Source organism: Lithobates pipiens, unplaced genomic scaffold (genome assembly GCF_037356315.1).
Source record: "Lithobates pipiens isolate NorthernLeopardFrog02 unplaced genomic scaffold, aLitPip1_a1.2 Scaffold_19, whole genome shotgun sequence".
In the NCBI taxonomy this organism is placed as follows: Eukaryota; Metazoa; Chordata; class Amphibia; order Anura; family Ranidae; genus Lithobates; species Lithobates pipiens.
In genome coordinates, this window is record NW_027507764.1 from 442,253,050 (window position 1) to 442,273,947 (window position 20,898).

At 42.2% G+C, this 20,898-nt stretch overlaps 1 protein-coding gene across 3 annotated transcripts in view; it reads left to right on the plus strand.

Annotated features, from left to right (window-relative positions):
• SNTG1 (syntrophin gamma 1) overlaps positions 1–20,898 on the plus strand; it is a 923,961-nt gene that overhangs the window by 804,163 nt on the left and 98,900 nt on the right. For all 3 annotated transcript variants that reach the window (XM_077492670.1, XM_077492672.1, XM_077492671.1), the window contains one exon: positions 8,264–8,346. In XM_077492670.1, coding sequence (XP_077348796.1) covers positions 8,264–8,346 — 83 coding nt within the window. The remainder of the gene's footprint in view (positions 1–8,263; positions 8,347–20,898) is intronic.

The window sequence follows — 20,898 nt, forward strand, 5'->3', positions numbered from 1 at the left end:
CAGAAAGAAATCTCTTCTCACTCTCTGGATGTAGCTCATACCGTGTGTGTTTACCTGGCAGCTAATACTTCCTTTATAAGGACTAACTTCTTCTGTCATCCCTGATTGCCCCTGTAAAGGGGAGTCAGTGTCTCATGCAATCATCTCTTTGAGGCTCAGACAGATTATTGCTTAAATTCATCTTAGGGATTGGCTTTCACCCTTCCATGTCACCCTACCAGATCTTTCAGTGCCTCTTGGGATTTTCAGTATAAGGCAACTGTTTAACAGATTTGAAAGCTTGCTACCTAGTCTTCTATTTACATGGTTCTAAGTTTTACCAAGTGGATGTTGAAGCATTTTTTATGCCAGTTTCTGGTGTAATGTTCTTCAGGCAGCTCTTTGAGCTCGCTGCAGGCAGCCCCAAGTTTCTTTGTTATGTAGTCCTGTTAGTGTAGCAAAGTTAATCAAAGAGAGGGGATAGTAATACCATCTTACCATTTGTCTGTCAAGGTACCTATTCACCAAAATTGTACAGTATATCAACAAGCCTAGCAGAAGCCACAGGACTTTCTAGAAAACAATGTATAACACATTTCTTAAAATTAATAAAGTTTATTATGTCCATTACAAGATTGCATTAAAAATATACTATTACAGTCATGTTGCTGTAAATATGTATACCATTTTAAAAGTGTATACCCCCAGATACCCCAAAGAAAAGTGCATGAATATAAACACCATAAGGAAAAGAAAAAACCCAGGCAGGGCAAAAAATTGTCAAGGCACCTCATCCCAAATTGGTCAAATGGAAAAAGTAGAGGAGGACAGAGCGGGACTATTACGGTGCTAATCACTTAATTTAAAAGAGAAACCACCTGATAGGAGGTGCAGAGACACAGATAATATATAGTTATTAAAAATAGAAAAAAAAATTATTTGTTAATTGTACATAATCATTTAAAATACAGAACGAATATACAAGGTTACAAGTGAACCAATATGATGATTAAGGGTAAAATATCCACATTTAGTCAATTAATTCAATTGGAATTACACTTGGTTGTTCTGATATTGTTTAGGCGAAACATGTTGGGACTCCATCAGAACAGCCAAGTGTAATTCCAATTGAATTAATTGACTAAATGTGGATATTTTACCCTTAATCATCATATTGGTTCACTTGCAACCTTGTATATTCGTTCTGTATTTTAAATTATTATTTACAATTAACAAATAATTTTTTTTTTCTATTTTTAATAACTATATATTATCTGTGTCTCTGCACCTCCTATCAGGTGGTTTCTCTTTTAAATTAAGTGATTAGCACCGTAATAGTCCCGCTCTGTCCTCCTCTACTTTTTCCATAAACACCATAAGCTGTTAAGTTGTTGTGAAGAAGCAAGCTAGGGTATAATATTTCAATGCATTTCTCAGGACAGCACTCTCTTTAGGAAAAGTTAAGGGGGCTTTTATCTGTAATGTAAATCATAGCAGGTATATAGTCTCCAACATTACATGAATATACTGTATTTCTCCATGTGAACACACATACACACTCCACACAACATAGCATTTACACAGCAACATGTTCGTACCTGATGGGTTTACTTCCTCTTTCATTCCCTGCAAAGGCAAAGCATAATGGACTACTATGCATCGCATAGTAGCCCATTATGTGTCACTTACCTGACACAGGAGCCAGCGATGTCACCGCTGTCCCCTGTAGTCCGGCGCATCCATCTTTTCGGTGGGGTCTCGCAGCTCCACCGCTGCCATTCGGCGGAGCCGCGATTACGTCACTCCCGCGCATGCGCACGGGAGCCTACACGCGCGGTAGCTCCGTTGTTGGAAATGCCACGCTCAGTGTGTATATATGTATGTATATATATATATATATATATATATATATGTGTGTGTGTGTGTGTGTGTGTGTGTGTGTGTGTGTGTGTGTGTGTGTGTGTGTGTGTACATGGGGGATATCCATTTGATCAGCAGTCATATGATCCCACTTAAACAGCAACCACATCATTATGCCTGGTATTTTGGTGGAGCCTTTTAGAGGTGACCATTTGACTGTTGCTTCCCTGCCTAGCTGGCTGCAATTTAATGGTGCTGTAATGAGTGTTTTCTTGATTTTGTTACAGTGCATGCATCATGATGTCATGACACAATTCATCACTGCTTCATGACAACATTGCGCATGATCGCGTGATGAAGAAGTCATGCAGCGCCATTTTTGCTGCAAAATTCTGGAAATAGGAGGGGCCCCAATCAGTTAGAGAGGGATATAAACAGGGAGTGAACCCTCCTGGTTATTGCACACTGCCTATTGGATGTCATCATGTACAGTAATGGTCTGTGACATGATACAATTGAACTTAGAAGGTATGTAATTGCCTTAAGGTGGAATATTATAGACTCAACTCATAGACTCTTTTAAAATGGATACCTATGGATGGCCGAAAATCAGGTGAATTTATAAACTTTACAATGAGCCCCCCAGTAATACAACATATAAAAATTATAAGTTTTAAATGGAGGAATGAAATTTACATTTGACCATACCTGTATTTGATATATACAGTACTCTATAGTGGGGTTTGTGCCAATTCAAACCTGTTTGTCTCCAACTACACCCTCCCCATGTGTCTGCCCACCCCCCCCCCCCCACCTGCCCTATTCAGTTCAGAGGTGTCTGGGACTGTCTATCACCAGAGATGTCTTCTCTATTAGTTTATACCATTGTATGTATGAACACATTGGAGAAATACATTCCCCCAACTTTTCCTAAAGAAAGGGGTGCTGTCTTAAGAAACACGTTCAAACTTTCTTTACAAGAACAGAGCATATTATGTTGTTTATATTCATTATAATATATAACATTTATTTGGGATATTTGGGTAATGATATACATATTTACTGCAAGATAACTGCAATAGTAACTATTAAATGTATAATTTTAATAGACATAATAAACTTGATTATATTTATGAAATGTTGTTATGTATTGGTACCTAAAACGTCCTGTAGTTTCTGCTTGGCTTTTTGATATACTCTACTGCTGCTTATATCTTAGTTGGACTTTGGGCTGCCCAGCTGTCTTTATATAGTGTGTCCCTTAATGACATAGAAATACAATAGGATTTTTGTATTTACTGTAAAATACATTTCTTGGAGTTCATTAAGGGAAGCAGATCCTAGCCCTCTGTGTCTTGTAATCTTATTCCAACAAAGTGAGGCATGCTGGGAGTGGGAGGGATTATACCAGGCTGGTCGCTGTTTTTTTTTGTTGACAGTGTCCAATCCATCTTATAAGTGGCAGTACAGCCCAATCATCCCTGAGCCCTCTGTCCGTTAATAAACTGCTAAAAACAGATTATACGGTAAGTACAAATATATATATATATATATATATATATATATATATATATATATATATATATGTGTTTTGCTTTTAAAGCACTTAAGTACAGGTTGACATTCTGAGAGGTCTAGCATATTGCAGTAGAGTAGTGTATCTGAAGGAGTTTGAAGGAGCTGTCTGGAATTTTTTTAGTTTAGCCACCTCAAGGTTTAACCAACAATACATTTCCTTGCAACCTATAGAAAAACCCACAAGTCTAAGATGATGTATATGGCATACAGACGACTGAGGTTCAGGATCATGATTAAGCCATTCAAGGTGACTATGGGGCTTATTTACGAAACGCAAATCCACTTTGTACTACAAGTGCACTTGGAAGTGCAGTCGCTGTAGATCTGAGGGAAAGATCTGAAATGACGTGAAGCTCTGCTGATTTTATTATCCACTCATGTGCAAGCTAAAATAATGTTTTTTTTATTTTCCTTGCATGTCCCCCTTAGATCTACAGTGACTGAACTTCCAAGTGCGCTTTCAGTGCACTTGTAGTGCACTTTCAGTGCACTTGTAGTGCAAAGTGGATTTGCCTTTTGTAAATAACCCCCTATGTGTGCAATCTTTATAGATTTAGATTCACCTGAGAGTCAAGTCTGCAGATCAGAATCAAGGTCAGGGTGGAGGTATACTGATCTCCTAAGTTACAGATCTTTACATGTATGTTAACGAAATATAGTTTCCTAAGTTCTTTGAGGGGTGGACAGTGGTGCCAATCCATAAACATTAAAACTCAGCCAGTCTTCACAAACTTTGGTCATGAGGTCAGATGTAGTCTGGTAATCTTTATATGCCATATTTTTTTTCCAATGTAGCATGACTACAGCAAAGAAATACATGAAGTATCTGTTACCAAAAACAAACTGTAACATTTAGGATTTGTGTCTATGACATCAGTTTGAGCCACTTCTGAGATCATTTAAAATTCATTGGTATGTACATATGACCCGCAATTGGCTTCCTGACCTGCAATTGACCTGCTTTAAGTGGGTTTTGCATTCACATAGACATGTACGCTATATTACCAAAAGTATGTGCCTTTGCACGCACATGAACTTTAATGGCATCCCAGTTTTAGTCCATAGGGTTCAATATTGAGTTGGCTTACCTTTTGCAGCTATAACAGCTTCAACTCTTCTGGGAAGCCAGTCCACAAGGTTTAGGAGTGTGTCTATGGGAATGTTTCACCATTCCCCCAGAAGTGGATTTGTGAGGTCAGGCACTGATATAGACGAGAAGGCATGGCTCCCAGTCTCCACTCTAATTCATCCCAAAGGTGCTCTATCGGGTTGAGGTGCAGGCATTCCAATATTTTTGGTGAAATAGTGTATGTTAACACAAAACCTGTTTGATATGAACAAAAGCCTATCAACATGGACCCCTACTTTTTTCTGAAAGAATTGAAAAAATAAAACATTAATCAATGAAGAGTGCTAATCCTTAAAGCGTATATCTAGCCAAAAAAAAATGTATTTTGTTTTATATAGAGTATGGAAGGGATGGAACTTCTGTCAAGTTGTTATTGCTATTTGCATTCCCATGGCATTGTCACCAGAACAGAAAATGATGGGAAAAATCCAACAATTTTGGCATCGCTAGAATAGGAGGTGAGGGGATATACAGTATTCCAATGGGGCAGATATTATAGTGACCACTACATATAAGGCGATTTCCCTCACAATCTATAGCGTCTATGAGAGAATATTGTTTTGGATATTGACATGCTTCAAATTTAAATTCTTAAGTGCACTAGAGCACAGCAGCCAATCAGAATTCACTTTTTACTGGCTAACATCAGTGAACGGAACTTCTTATAGAGACCCGCTATTTTTTCATATTGCAGTAGAACAATTTAAATAACAAACGGACTAATTAATACAGTCAAGAAGAAGCGTACGCACGAGTGGACTTTTCGACAGACTAGGTCCGACGGTCTTTCCAATGGACTTTTGGCAGAGTTCCGAAGGACTTTCTGAATGAACGGACTTGGCCACACATAATCACACCAAAGTCAGACGGATTCAAACGTGATGACGTACGACCAGACTAGAATAAAGAAGTTCATAGCTAGTAGCCAATAGCTGCCCTAGCGTCGGTTTTTGTCTGCCAGACTAGCATACACACAAATGTATTTCTCAATAGGTACTGGGTCCAGTGGAGTTCCAGTGAAAAAATTTGAAACATGTTCTATTTCTAAAGTCCGTAAGATTTTCAGACAGCAAAGATCTGATGGAGCCCACACAAGATCGAATTGTCCGCCGGATTTGTTCCGTCCGATCTTTGCTGTCAAAAAGTCCGGCCGTGTGTACGCGGCATTAGAATATAAAATCTGATTTATTCATTTGATGCTAGTATAGGTCATGTTCTGAGAACATACACGCAAGGGAATTAGTAAAGTTTATCTAAAGCCACGTACACACGTAGCCGTCTGTCCGACGTACTTAGTCTGGTGGACCACCAGACTGTCCGTCGGACTTTCCGAACGGGCTACTTGCCTACACACGGCACTTTTTCAGCAGACTAATACGGCGAACTAAGTCCGCCGTACTATCCGCCCTACTTTTGAAATGAACGGACTCGCCCACACACGCGGAGGAAAGTCTGCTCATTTCGAGCACGTCTCCAGGTAGGCGGGGCCCGCGAAGGATACGTCGCTGGCCCTGCCGCCTGGTATGGACTTAAAGGGGAACCCCAACGCCGGAAAAAAACGGCGTGGGGGTCCCCCCAGGTCCACGTCAGACCCTTGTCCGAGCACGCTACCCGGCCGGCCAGGAAAGGGGGGGCGAGCGAGCACCCCCCCCTCCTGAGCCGTACCAGGCCGCGTGCCCTCAACATGGGGGGTGCCATGGGGAAGGGGGGCCACGCGGCCCCCCCACCTCAAAGCACCTTGTCCCCATGTTGATGAGGACAAGGGCCTCTTCCCGACAACCCTGGCCGTTGGTTGTTGGGGTCTGCGGGCGGGGGGCTTATCGGAATCCGGGAGCCCCCTTTAATAAAGGGGCCCCCGGATACCGGCCCCCCGCCCTATGTGAATGAGTATGGGGTACAATGTACCCCTACCCATTCACCTGTAAAATAAAGTACAAAAAAAACACAACACACAAGGGTGAAAATAGTTTATTGCACAGCTCCGGGGGTCTTCCGTCTTCGGGGGTCTTCTCGCCGGACTCCTCCGCTATCTTCTTGTAGCTCTTTTACTAGCGGAGGAGCCCGGCTTTCTTCCTCGCCGCCGCCCTTCTTCCGACTTCGGGGGTCTTGTCCCCCTCTTCGGTTCTTCTGCCGGGTCACCGCGCCTTCTTCTAGCTCTTTTACAGGCGGTGGCCCGGTCTTCTGCCGCCGCCGCTGCCGCCGCCTTCCGTTCTTCTGTCCTTCTCTTCTTCTTCTTCTTCCTCTTCTTCTTCTTCTTCTTCTTCAGATGTTGCCTCGCCGAGTCCTCTGCTCACAATGACGGGGAGCGGGCACGTGGCGACTTATATAGGGACAAGGGTCGGGGTCTTCGGTTGGTGTCACATGGGTTGATGTCACGTGGGTTGATGTCACATGGCGACAGTCCCAGCATCCTACGGGACTGTGGCATCGTAAGGGGGCGGGGTCACCATGTGACATCAACCCATGTGACATCAACCGAAGACCCCGCCCCTTGTCCCTATATAAGTCGCCGCGTGCCCGGTCCCCGTCATTGTGAGCGGAGGACTCGGCGAGGCAACATCTGAAGAAGAAGAAAAAGAAGAAGAAGAGAAGGACAGAAGAACGGAAGGCGGCAGCGGTGGCAGAAGACCAGGCCACCGCCTGTAAAAGAGCTAGAAGAAGGCGCGGTGGCCCGGCAGAAGAACCGAAGAGGGGGACAAGACCCCCGAAGTCGGAAGAAGGGCAGCGGCGAGGAAGAAAGCCTCCGCTAGTAAAAGAGCTACAAGAAGATAGCGGAGGAGTCCGGCGAGAAGACCCCCGAAGACGGAAGACCCCCGGAGCTGTGCAATAAACTATTTTAACCCTTGTGTGTTGTGTTTTTTTTGTACTTTATTTTACAGGTGAATGGGTAGGGGTACATTGTACCCCATACTCATTCACATAGGGTGGAGGGCCGGTATCCGGGGGCCCCTTTATTAAAGGGGGCTCCCGGATTCTGATAAGCCCCCTGCCCGCAGACCCCGACAACCAACGACCAGGGTTGTCGGGAAGAGGCCCTTGTCCTCCTCAACATGGGGACAAGGTGCTTTGAGGTGGGGGGGCCGCGTGGCCCCCCCTTCCCCATGGCACCCCCCATGTTGAGGGCACGCGGCCTGGTATGGCTCAGGAGGGGGGGGGCGCTCGCTCGCCCCCCTTTCCTGGCCGGCCGGGTAGCGTGCTCGGACAAGGGTCTGATGTGGACCTGGGGGACCCCCATGCCGTTTTTTTTCGGCGTTGGGGTTCCCCTTTAAGTCCATACCAGGCGGCAGGGCCAGCGACGTATCCTTCGCGGGCCCCGCCTACCTGGAGACCCGCTCGAAATGTGCGGACTTTACTCCGGGCGGGAAAAGTCCGCTCATTTCAAAAGTACGGCGGACTGGCACACACACTGCCGGATTGTCTGCCGAAATGCGAGTCCGGCGGTAAGATTGGAGTGTAAAACTACTTTCTAAGTCCAGGTGAAAATAAGCAAATTTATTTTAAAAGCTGTATTTGTCCCAACAGAAGAGATTTCCCCTCACTTCCATGTCAGACAGAAAAATCTCACCAAAAACAGTCAGGAATTAAAATTTGACATACATTTTAACGCTTTAGTAAAAAAAATGTTGATAGAACTTGGACTTTTGTAAATAACCACTGCAACAGGCTCTAAAGTGGCAAAAAAACAAATACATTTATATTCATATATTTTTTTAACAGGTGCGCCTAGTGACCAAAGCAGTGGTACATCATCCCCCCTGTGTGACAGTGGATTACATCTAAACTATCATCCAAATAACACGGTATGTCTCTGCTATGTGGAAGTTTTTTTTTTATGCTGATAACATATCAACAAGGTCATACTACTCTCCACCATCCAACAATCTAATGTTGGCACTACCATATTGGCTGCTTATGAGCTGTATTTGGATTGTGGGATGTAAGAAACTCTTTTGTATAATTCTTTGCATGTTTAGCAACAATTCTGTAGTGCAAGAATTAACTGACTAGGATATTAAATGGATTGTGAATGGAGTTGTTGTACTAATGTGTGTGCTAACTGACAGCAACTGCATTGGCCTATATGAATTGGAGACCTAATTCAAAAGAAGCACATACAATATCTGCTATTTGTTTAAAGTGTCATATACAGTATACTTAAATATACTTATTTATAATTGTTCCTCTTTTTTGCCCTGTCTTTCTGGCCCAACCACTAGTAAGATGTGTATATTTTGCCCCAAGTAAAGGGTTGCCTAACACAGTTGAAAATGTCAGACATGCGTCATTTACTGAAGTCACTTAAACCAAGTTAGCAAAGATAACTTGCCACACATTTGTTGAATTGTAAGTCTGTTAACTTGCAGCACATTTTCACTGGCAAGTTGTACACTTGCAGAGCACTTGAAGCACAAGTTTTAGTTCACGCTTTTCCAATTTGTAGCAAATTTGCGTAGCAAGTCTCTAACAAGAGCAAAGTTGCAGGGGTGAGTCTACGTCAAGAGCTCTGCAAGTTTACAGCATGAAAATTCAGCCACAGTGACCCCTGTGGTGGGATGACTATTGCACAACATAACTGAACCAGAACTTTCAGCAGACTTGCAGCATGTTTGTGAAGAAAGTTGATCTGGAATCATGCAATACGAACGTTCTGCAATTGTGAAACAAACTTGCGAAGCCTGGCAAGTCTAGCAAAAGCTTATCAAGTCATTTTCAAACTTGCAGCACAATTGTTTGCTATCTGGGAACTTGGGCAAAGTGGTTCATATATTTTAATGTACATTAAGCCAGATCACATGGTAGCTGAATCAAAGAAATTTGTAAGTAGAACCTACCAAACTGCCAGCCTGGGACTCCTTATAGTGGTACCTCACAATTCACTGCACCCTCTCTTAAATACACTGGTACCAGGCACTCTGGACAGGAGCAGGGGGGTAGTGTGTCTACATTTGAGGTATGATTTTATTGCTAGCTCTGATGAGGATGACACATATAGCTGAAAGGGAGTTTATAACTATACTTACACTTTAACCTCATCTTTCATACCATTAAAGAGGAACTCCACCAAAACTATTCAATATTACATTTTATATCCCTAGAACTTAATAATCCTAACATGTGAAATCCTGCATGCTGCATCCTAGAAAAATGTGGGATGTAGATATCCAAGGAGGCAGTTTGTAGGATGTGCAGAAATGTCACAGAAGGAGACCTTATCTGGGCAAGAATTGAGGAAACAAAAACAGGTATTTTCTTTAAAATAAACAGTTTTTTTGTGAGGGAGAGAGAGAGGATCTTAAAGTGGTTGTAAACCCTCCTGTTTTTTCACCTTAATGCATTCTATGCATTTTGACGCCAAATTCTGGACTTGGGAGCGTGCCGCAAGGTAATCCCCTGGGAGAGCGCTTCTCCTAGGGGGTTATATGATGCGGGGAGGAGCCATGAGAGTCAAGGAGGACCCCAGAAGTCATGTTCGGGTCTCTCTGTGCAAAGGAGAGATAAGTATGACATTTTTGTTATTTGAAAAAAATTATTTGAAGCTTTGCAATCACTTTAAGAAAGGGGATGAAGGTCTGCTTTAGCCTCAGACCCATATGGAAGCCATACCATCTGCACAATACCATAAGAGTATTAGCAGCTTTTGGGATGGATAGATGTCCCTTACAGAGATGCTCTAAATAGGTAACACAGAGCAAGTTACAGAGGCAAAATTCGGAAAATAAAACCTGTTGACAACTCACAGCTTTTTCTCTAATGTTTATCTTTTCCCAGAACCCTAGTTGCTCTTACACCTAACCTTACCGTTCAGTACTTCCATAGTAACATGCAGCAAGCATGGAGGTACCAGGGCTTGAACACATGCTTTAGACATCTCCATTTTAAATTCCTAAAAGCATTAGTGTGGTGAGATTGATTCCCTATCCTCCTCCTTCGTTGTATTGTTTACTGCTGGATTGTGTATGCACTTGAAATATTGATGACACATTTTCTTCAGGTCTACATTTTGGTTTTTATTTTCAGTAAATCCATTGCCACTGCAGTCTTTGTACCTGTCAACACTAAAAACATTTATTTGTGAATGTTTTGTCAATGAGTAATTGAAAGCCTTGACTAAGGAATACTTGGGATGGGCAAGTGACACATCCATGTCTCTACAGTATTTATCTGTTGCTGTGGAAACAGAGTGGCACATTTATGGAGAAGATTTATTTTTCTTAAGATATAATTCTATATCTCTGTATAGTGTATATTTTTGTTAAACACAAACAGTTCCTTCTACATTGTGTGCTTTTTTTATGCTTTTTGTATGTAGTTGTTCACCCTTCACACCTGATTGTTTTAAAAATAGTATAATCAATGTTTATTTGAAAGACTATCCTTGAATAGATTTTTATCAGTGCATTCTTTTTGAATTAACTGTTTTTAAAACAGTTAGAGAAAAACGATGTGCAAAATAATATATGCAAAATACAAATATGTTGCAGGCTGTTAATAATAACAGCTTACAACAGACCCCTCCCCCACAAAAAAAAGTTTTTTTACCTGTTGATCCTGTCAATATATCCTCTATTTTTCCACTTCTTTTACCAGACCTAGATGTCCAGCAAAAGTTGCATTTAAAGGGGTTGGGATAAATCATGTTACAATGCCAGGGGCAATTACAATGGTCCGCTTTTATTCATATGGTTTTCTTTCTCATCCATTGAGGAACATGAGTTCTTTAAAGAGGAAGTAAACCCTTATGGGTTTTACTTCCTATGCATCGCATAGTAGCCCATTATGTGACACTTACCTGCAGGAGAAGCCTGCCATGTCCCTGTATTCCTCAGTAGCAGCGAGCGTCCATTCTTCACCCCTCTTCCTTCCGGGGCCGCGAACTCCGGCTCTGTGACTGGCCGGAGACACGTGACGTCACTCCCGCTCATGCACGTGGGAGCCGCCACTCGAGGCATGACCCAAGCTAGAAATGGCAGAGCGTGCCCTTTCTAACTCTGGCATATTCACAGAAGAAATCACCGTATGGCAATTTGCAAATATCTCTTAGGCCATGTAGGTCTAGGTGATATTTCAAGTACCTGCAAGTAAGCCTTAATCTAGGCTTACCTATAGGTTAAAGTGGTCTATAAGGGTTTACAACCACTTTAACCTTGTTACCTACAGGAAGATTTGACGCTGATAAACTGTAGGCCAACCCAGTGAATAACTCCTCCCACTATCGGCATGCCTACGTTGCTAGTGTTCTAGGAGGATGGACATCTTTTCTTCTGCTCTGTTGTTTAAAGACTAACCTGTGATTTTCTTCAAAAAATGTTCTCTTCAATCAATTGCAAAACCTTAAACGTACCAATCTTTCTGGTCCACCAAAGTTTTGTGAGAATTTCTGTAGGGCCCTGCCATTTTTACTACCTTGGATGTTCGCTGACTTGCTAGCTCCAGTATTGGCCCTGTTGCACTCTTGTGGCATCCCCATTTTAAGATACTTAGATGATTTTATGTTGAGGAAAAAGCCGGTGAGGGCTTTTTTAGGGAGTAGATCTCTGATTGTCGACACGTTACAGAAGTTTGGGTGGATCCTAAAAACATTGCTTGAACTGTCTTATCATTTGGAGTATCTGGGACTGTTCATGGATACATTTTAGCCAAGAGTGTCTATTCTTCAGAAGAAGCTTAAGATTTTCTTGCATTATGATTTGGTATATCAGTCCTAAAGCCGCCTGATTCTCCACGTTTGTATACGGTTCTCAGTACTGGTTGTAGCCTCCTTCAAGGCAGTTGCTTTTGTCCAGTTCACTCAAGATCTCTGCAATGCAAGGTTCTCTCTTAATGGGACTAATCAGTCCTAGATAATTTGAAAAGTCTATATCCCTGGACTGAATGCTCAGGAATCTGAGCTTGCTTAACACAAGCAACTTGTTCTTTGACTTAATCTAATTTCCTGATAAACTTTTTGCTGCTTTGGGCAGTACGGCTGACTCTTCAGTGTTGGACCAGTTAACCCGGATTCAGTCAGACAATGCCACAGGGATGGCATAGATCAACCATTAGTGAGAATCTTGAGTCTTGAGGCAGCACAGTGAATAGAAAAGGTCCTGTCCTGAGCAGAAATGTACATTTCAGCCTTGTTAGCTGTGCACATTCTGGACAGACAATTGGCAGGAAGATTTCCTCAGCCTGCAGTGTCTAAACCTGGGAAATTGTTCTCTATATCAGGAGTTGTTCTAGCACCTTCACCGGTGGGGGGGGGGGGGGCACTGGATTTGGACCTCTTGGCCACCAGGTTGAACCCCCAATTTGAACAAGTTTGTATTCAGGTACAAAAATCCACTGGTGGAAGCAGTGGATGATCCGGTGACTCCATGGGATCAGCATACTCTGATCAATGCCTTTTCTCTACTGAAACTTCTTTCTTTTCTGCTCTGCAGGATCAAGATAGAGGGCATTCTGGTGATCCACATTTGCTTTGGATTGGCCCAGACAGATATGATACACTGATCTGGTATGGCTTCTATCACACATTGTAGGCCATCCCACGATGGCACTGGCCTAATAATATGGCTATTGAAACCCAGGTTCTAAGTGACAGAGGCAGGAGGTCTACTTCCTGAAAGGTCTATCATTTGGGTCTGGACCAGCATTTGGTTGTCAGCTCCATCAAAGCTCAAGGCTGTGCTCTGTACATTCTGTTTGAAAGACTGATGGCTTCTGACTCTTTGTTTAAGACCTTTGAGCAGAGGGGCTTCCATGTGGTTCCCCTGTATATTTTCCTGTGACTCTGTAGGATCTAATTCTGGTTCTCTGCACTTGAGAAGCCACTTTATCAACCCTTTAGAGAAATTCCTCTCTACTCTCACCCACAAGGTTTCTTTCCTTTAACTATAACCCCTGTCAGGCTACTGTCTGAGCTAGCAGCTTTACCTTGCAAAGAATCTTTTTATTTTATAGAAACTTTTATAACATTTTTTTTTAAAGGTATGTGTTTGTCCTTAACATGTTTTATATACACAGTATATATTTACATACTTTTAACTGATTCACCATCTCTGCTGGATGTCTGATCCAAGTATCATCTACTCTTTTGGTAAAAAGTACCTTCTACAGCTAATTTTGAACTTCCTGCTAGTTTGACATGTCTCCATGTTTTTGATCTTGCCTTCATATTGAAAATATTGCCCCCTTGAACTTAATTTACCTTGAACCTAATTTACACCCTTAATGCAGTCTGTCCTGATTTGTTTTATCCCTCAGGTCTTTCAGCCATTGACTCCCGCTGCTCTCAATCTGTCCTTTGAGGAAGGAGAGAGCAGAGACAGCCACTACTCTCATGAACAGCGCTGATTTGAGATCAGGCTCATCAAAGTATAAAGGGTGTGAGAGAGGCATCCTGTGATACAGAAGGATTTTTACCTTACCTTACCATAAAACTGTTTGAGAATATCCTGAACATGATAGATTTTGTTCTGCCAAACTTGCGTTTTGAGAGACTCTGTTGGATTGCCTAATTTTCTTGCGTGTCACCCACTCTTGTAGGTGTCATTTTGTTTTGACCTTCTGTATTCCAAGTGATCTTTACCTTTATTGAATTGATACAAATTTTGTACAAGAGGTCTAACTAAAGATCTATGAAATGGAACTAGGACTTCTTCCTTGTTCTGGCTTGTTCACATCCATGTGTTCCTGTGGCCCACGTTTGCATGGGTACAACAGCCCATTCACTTAAATGGGCTTCTGTACCTGTGGGAAACACAGGTCAAAGGTCCTTGCACCTTTTTAAAACTATGTCTACAGGAAGTCACATGGCACTTTTGCCCCAAGAGATTTCCCGCACCAGCAAACTGTGTGTATAGATGCACGTGAGTGCCATGAATGGATGGCAGCCCAAAACTTTGTAAAAGAGCAACACTTTTTTGCTGTGGGTGGTTGCAGGTGCGGGAACAGGCTCAATTCTGGTACCCACAACCACCTGCATAAGTGTGAATTTAGCCTTAGTGATGCACAACAATATTTTTGGAATTCTGAATTCTCCCCACAGCCGGGCAGCAATGCTTGATCAATTTGCAATATTCTGAAATAAGCACCCCAAAATATTTTTATTTTTATGTGTACAAATTATCAGGTTAAGGTAAACCTGGATGTCCATTTTTGATGGTTATTGAAAATACATACTGTAAATGGGTGGGAGTGAATGCAGGATTAATAAAGTGGTTTTAAAGGCTAGACTTTTTTTTACCTTAATGCATTCTCTGCACTAGTAAAAAAGGCCCCGCTAGTTGCATTGCATTGAAATTCAATGGCGTAATCGGCAACAGTATATCTTAGCCTGGTTGAAAAACTGCATTGGACTGGATTGCCCCCAAATCGATGGGGAAGCGGAGCGGGACCAGACATACCTCTTATAGAGGTAATACGCGAGGCAGGTGCCTGCACAGAGACTGGAGCAGCAGCAGGGACGGCCAGGTTGTACTGGAGCAGCCACAGTGGGAGATTCCAGGTGAGCCGTGTGACTCGGGAGCGTCTGTAACTCCATGGCAAACTTATCCATGCAGTGATCCTGCTCATCTAATCTGGATAAAATATTACCAACAAGTGGATTGACTGCATCTTCTGAATTCATGGTCTTTGCCTACTGTCAGAAACCATGAATCAAACCTCGACAGAAGTACAGTTAAATCACACTTGTTTAATAAAAGTAAATAGAACAAACGTAGTCAAAACATAGCCAAAGTTCAGTAACTGGAATCGATAGGAAGACAAGCCAAAAAGTCGGGGAGCCAGGAATCAGCGTAGTGGAACAGCAAGCAGGATCTGGAGCCAGAAGGAATATCAGCCAAGCAAGTCTTTAACAGGAATGCAGGAGATGTGATGTTGATAAAGGCGAAGGCAAAGATCATCTGGGCTGGACAGCTTAAGTAGGTAGACTGGCCAGCAGGATATCATCAACAGATGAGTCACTCTGGAGAGATAGGAGCTGGCAATTAACCAACAGCTGAGTGGCCAGCTCAGAGAAGGAAGGGCTGAGCCCAGCCCTGACAATGTACTGTGCTGGCAGATTTATTTATCAGTTTTAAACTACTGTAGATTGGCTGACAGTCAATAGCTCCATATACTGTGTATGAATATGGTCATGCCTGGGTGTGGAGTTAATAGTGAATAGCAATATTGTTTTTCATTTTTTTTTTTTTAGTTTTTCATTTGCCAGTCAGGCATCTGTACAGCCTTTTGGCTACAAATATGGAATGATACTATCTTCATTATGCTACTATTTCCATACTATTTTCTGCAAGTTTTCAGATGATAATATTCAATCTGCTTAACCGTACATTGTCTGTTACTGTTCAGCAAAAAAAAATATTGTTCTAAAAATAAAAAAGTATTATAAAATTAGAGTTTGTTGGCCCTGTAGCAATTTTCTGAAAACTGCTAGTTGCTTAGATATTTCAGGGGCTACCTGTGGTGGGTTTGAGTGGCGAGGGAGCACTCTAAAGGGAAGAGCAGACCAATCCTGAGGATCAGTGAAGCAAAGGGGCGGGAGATGCTGCTCTAGGAAAGTGTGAAAAGCGCCAGTTCCTGTATTCCGTTATGTGCTGTGGCTTGTATTTCTTGGATTATTACCTTTTTTTTTTTTTTAAATAAAGGCATCGACTTGAGTGTGGCTGTCCAGAACTTTTTCCTCATGCGATCAGTGAAGCAACCTAAACCCTGTATTCTCTACAGGTTTACTGAAATTGCTTTTTTTAGTATTTCCTACTAGGGTCAAAGCTAGCATATCTTTTCACGTGGCTGACAATGTATTCAAACAAGGATGTCAACTGAACAATGGAAATGCATGGGGATAACTTGAGTGAAATTGTTTCGGGACACCAGAGCGCATATACTGCAAGTTATTACTATTTGCAAACATAAAATAATAGTGAAGAAGATATGACCTGAAAAAAAACATGGAAAACTGGTTACTGGTAATAAAGGGATTACTTACTGACAATTATTGGGATAAGGCCGCGTACACACGCACGGACTGTTCGGCCAACTTTGTCCGCTGAACAGTGTTTGGGCGGACAGTCCGCTCGTGTGTGGGCTTTCAGCGGACAGTTTCAGCGGACAGTTTGACGAACAAGGTTTTTAGGAAATTCCGTAAAACTGTCCGCTGAAACCTTGTTTCAGCGAACAGTCCGCCCGTGTGTAGGCTTGTTCGTCAAACTAAGTTCCGCGCATGCTCAGAAAGGATTTACACGCCGAAAGTTATAATGCAGTGTATAGGACGTCGTATTTTTCGTCCCGTCGTACGTGCCGTTCACGTCATCGCGCACGGTTTCAGCAAACTGTTCGTTCGTCGTGTGTGGCCATGTCCGTCCATGCTAATTTTGAGCGGACTGTTTGCCGAAACTGTTGGACGGACAAAGTTGGGCGAACAGTCCGCGCGTGTGTACGCGGCCTTAGAGGTAAATTAAGTTTAAAAAAAATCTATTTCACCCCTGGTTGTATGCAGTAAATTGTGGCAATCCAGGTTTTCCCTTTATAAACTTTAGGTGGACAGAAGAAAACATTTAGAGAACCCTCCAATCTTGTTCTTCAGAGCTTCAAGTTTTAAGATTTCTTTTTTTTTTGAATGGGTGGTAACGTCTTTTGGTTAAAACGAGTGTCTTTAGAAATTCTCTAAATTTCTTTATTCAACACCAAAGTGACACACAGCAGTCTAATCTTTGGGGTGTGAATCTTCACCAACAAGTCAACTATGCCTTCCTTATTTGTGTTGCAACCATAATCTATTTGCATCATACGTAGGAAGGAGGGTCCCATTCCTAATCCTCCTTGTTCATGATTCATGAAGATGATGAAGATAACAATATTCAACCTCTTCTTCACTTCTCTCCATGAGGCTTCCCATGCCCAAGCTGCAATAGGGAAATAAAAACCTTATCATGTTCAAGTTCATTACTGTAATATTCCTTCATGTTCAGATCATGTAAATGTTACAGAAATGGATGAGTGTGAGGGGTCTGACCTTCTATGCTGTAAATTTATCACTACTCTCAGACTAACTTGTCCATGCCACCTTACATTTTTGAAGAGACAATACCTTTTTATTCAAAAATTTGAAGAATTGATGTATCAAAATACCTTAATGCAGGCTGCGGGGGGGAAATGGTACAATTGTTCTGTTATGTTCTATTTCTGCTCCCCTCCCCCCTTCGTGCCCTTAGGAGCTGTCCTTTTCTTTTCTGGAACCAGTTGGGGGATCGTCTATACTGGCCGAGGGCATTGGGGCTGCCAGCGGAGCACCCTTTTTACTGTGAAATGCTGAAATATTATGTTGCACTGTATATTTCTGTGTCATTGAACGGCTCTTGTATACTGTGAGCACTGTCGTTATAAGTGTTGTTTGTTATGAAACTCTTAATAAACATATTTTTCAAAAAAAAAAAAATACCTTAATGCAGATCAGTGCACATTATTTCATTGCAATACTACTTTGAGCTACTAAAAAATACAAATAAATTTTTCCTTTCCCTCAGTTTTACCATAAGTTCTTAGGGAATTAAACATGTATTCAGATCTCTAAAGTGCTGCTGGCAACATTGCAAATCTTAGGTATTTTTAATCTAGTTCTGCCTGAAAAAAAATTATTTACCACATGGCATAGCTGTAATGGTATCAAAGATAGCACAGTTAATACACATTTATAATTTGCCTTGAAAGGAAGCAGAGTAAGTTATATAACACGAGATTCAGGAAATATACTCCTACTGTCTTGACCCTCTAGGGAGCTGTGTTTTGTTGTTTTGCATAGAAATACAGAGAACTCAGATTCAAATAATCTTTGTTTTAGTATTACTGCAGTATTTACTGAATTAACATTGAGATACATCCTTAGGGCTCAAAATGAGCTTAAAGTGTATCAACTTTTCTTCCTATAGTCTTAGAATGGGGAAGGCTTTTTTTTCTTTTTGTTTTACTGCTTTTCAGGGCTCCCAGTATGGAGATTTCCCCTTGCTTACTGTCATATTGCAACACAGACTGAAATATTTTTTTTTCAGAATCTAGGAGAAGGCCAGATTTCATGTTGGCTTTTTCTATTTGTTGTCATGGCAGATATTTTCTAACTTCCTATATGATAAAAAAAAAGGTTTTGGATGGACAAACACTTTAAGAAAATATTGGTGTCACCTCCAACTTTGTATGAGTCCTTTCTGAATTATGTAGGTGTACTGTAGCCTTGATAACCAGGACACTCCAATATGTAAATTGCACCCAGGTTCCAGGGTTGCAGGATGTGGTCCATCCTCTACCTTGCAAATCAATAATACACTCACTAATGCCCTTTCACCTGTGTATTTACCACTGCGCTCCCAGCAAAAGAACCCTTACCTACCAAGCAGCCACTTGTTAATAGTAAATAAACATTAAATAAAAATAAATAACAAAGTGAATAAGTGATAGTTCACACTATACATTTAAAAACTCGTCAGGGAGTATTGCAGAGCCTATGCAATATTCATATAATGTTGCAAAAGTCCGTGAGACTCCAAAACATATTTCACTTTAACAAGCAATATTGATCAGTGTTTTTTTTTCTCTCTCAAACCGCCTTTCCTTCACCACACCGCTGTGAAATGTGATTCCTCTCCCCCTTATGTGAATTAACTCACCGACTGTGAGTTAAAGCAGAATTGGGAACAATAGTGCTGCTAGTGGTGGATAAACTAAATATAGTATAGCAGTGCTGGTGATGCTAAGTATCCCATGTGGTCCTATACGATCTTTTTTATGGGTGTCTCCTTACCTTACTGCTGTAAGGTAACAGCATATAAGTGGTATATCTTTAGGGTCCTTGAAGACCTTTTTCACTGCTATACTATACTATAGCACTGCTATACTATATTTTGTTTATCCACCACTAGCAGCACTATTGTTCCCAATTATGCTTACAAGCACTTGCACTTCATGCGATTCTGGATATAAGCGCACCTTATGCAATTTCGGATATAATCACTACGCCTTGCACTTTATGCGATTCTGGACATAATCGCTACACTTTGCACTTTCTATATATGGACATTTGAAACTGCTATCTTTATTTATATACTTATTTATCTATATATGTTATTGTTTCTAAGTTTTATCTGTATTTATGTGTTATATTATGAAATGATTGCCACACTACATTCACTTTAGCACTTAGATGCATCACTATTTGGTGTCACCCTCTTATCACTTTGATCTTTTTTTGTGATATAGGTATATTTTCAATCTATTTAATTTTACTTTATTGGATGATATATTAGGTCTTTTAAATCGCTCTAAGTTTAGTTTTATATTCATTTAAAATATGACAACCACGCTATTAGTGCAATTATTAGCATCAATTACTGCGGGCTTCCCACCGGGTAGCCTAGACATCTCCCTGTACAGCGCACCACTATCCTTTCATCTATCCTGACAGTACCCCTCCTCGAAGGAGCAACCTCTGGACACTCCAACTAGTCACAGCTGTAAAAAGTCCATGGCATCAAGCTGGGCAGTGGGCAGAGGCACATCGAGCTGCACAGTGGGCATATCACACTGGGCAGCAGGCAAAGGCATATCATGCTGGGCAGCGGGCAGAGGTAACGGGTACTAGCTCAGCAGGCTGGGTGACAGGCACCGGCCCAGCAGGCTGGGTAACAAGCACTGGCACACCGGGCTGGGAAACAGGCACCATCACATCAGGCTGGGACATGGGCACCGGCTCAGCAGGCTGGAAAACAGGCACCATCACATCAGGCTGGGAAACAGGCACCGGCCCAGCAGGCTGGAAAACAGGCTGGACCGTGGGTGCCAGGACTTCAGGCTGCACTGTGGGTGCTGGAACTTCAGGCTGGACTTTGGGCACCGGAACTTCAGGCTGGACCGTGGGCACTGAAACTTCAGGCTGGACTGTGGGCACCAGAACTTCAGGATTGACCATGGGCAACTGAACTTCAAGCTGGACCGTGGGTACCAGAACTTCAGGCTGGACTTTGGGCACCAGAAATTCAGGCTGGACCCTGGGCACTGAAACATCAGGCTGGAATATGGGCACCAGAACATCAGGCTGGAACATGGGCACCGGAACATCAGGTGGCGCCGTGGGCACTGGAACTGGCACTGGAACATCCGGCTGGACCATGGGCAATGGAATATCAGGCTGGACCATGGGCACTGGAACATCAGGCTGGAACATGGGCATGAAAACATCAAGCTGGAACATGGGCACCAGAACAACAGGCTGGAACATGGGCACTGGAACATCAGGCTGAACCATGGGCACTGGAACATAAGGCTGAACAGCAAATACTCGAGCACCAGATCGGACAGCAGGCAAAAGGTTGGCGGGGTTA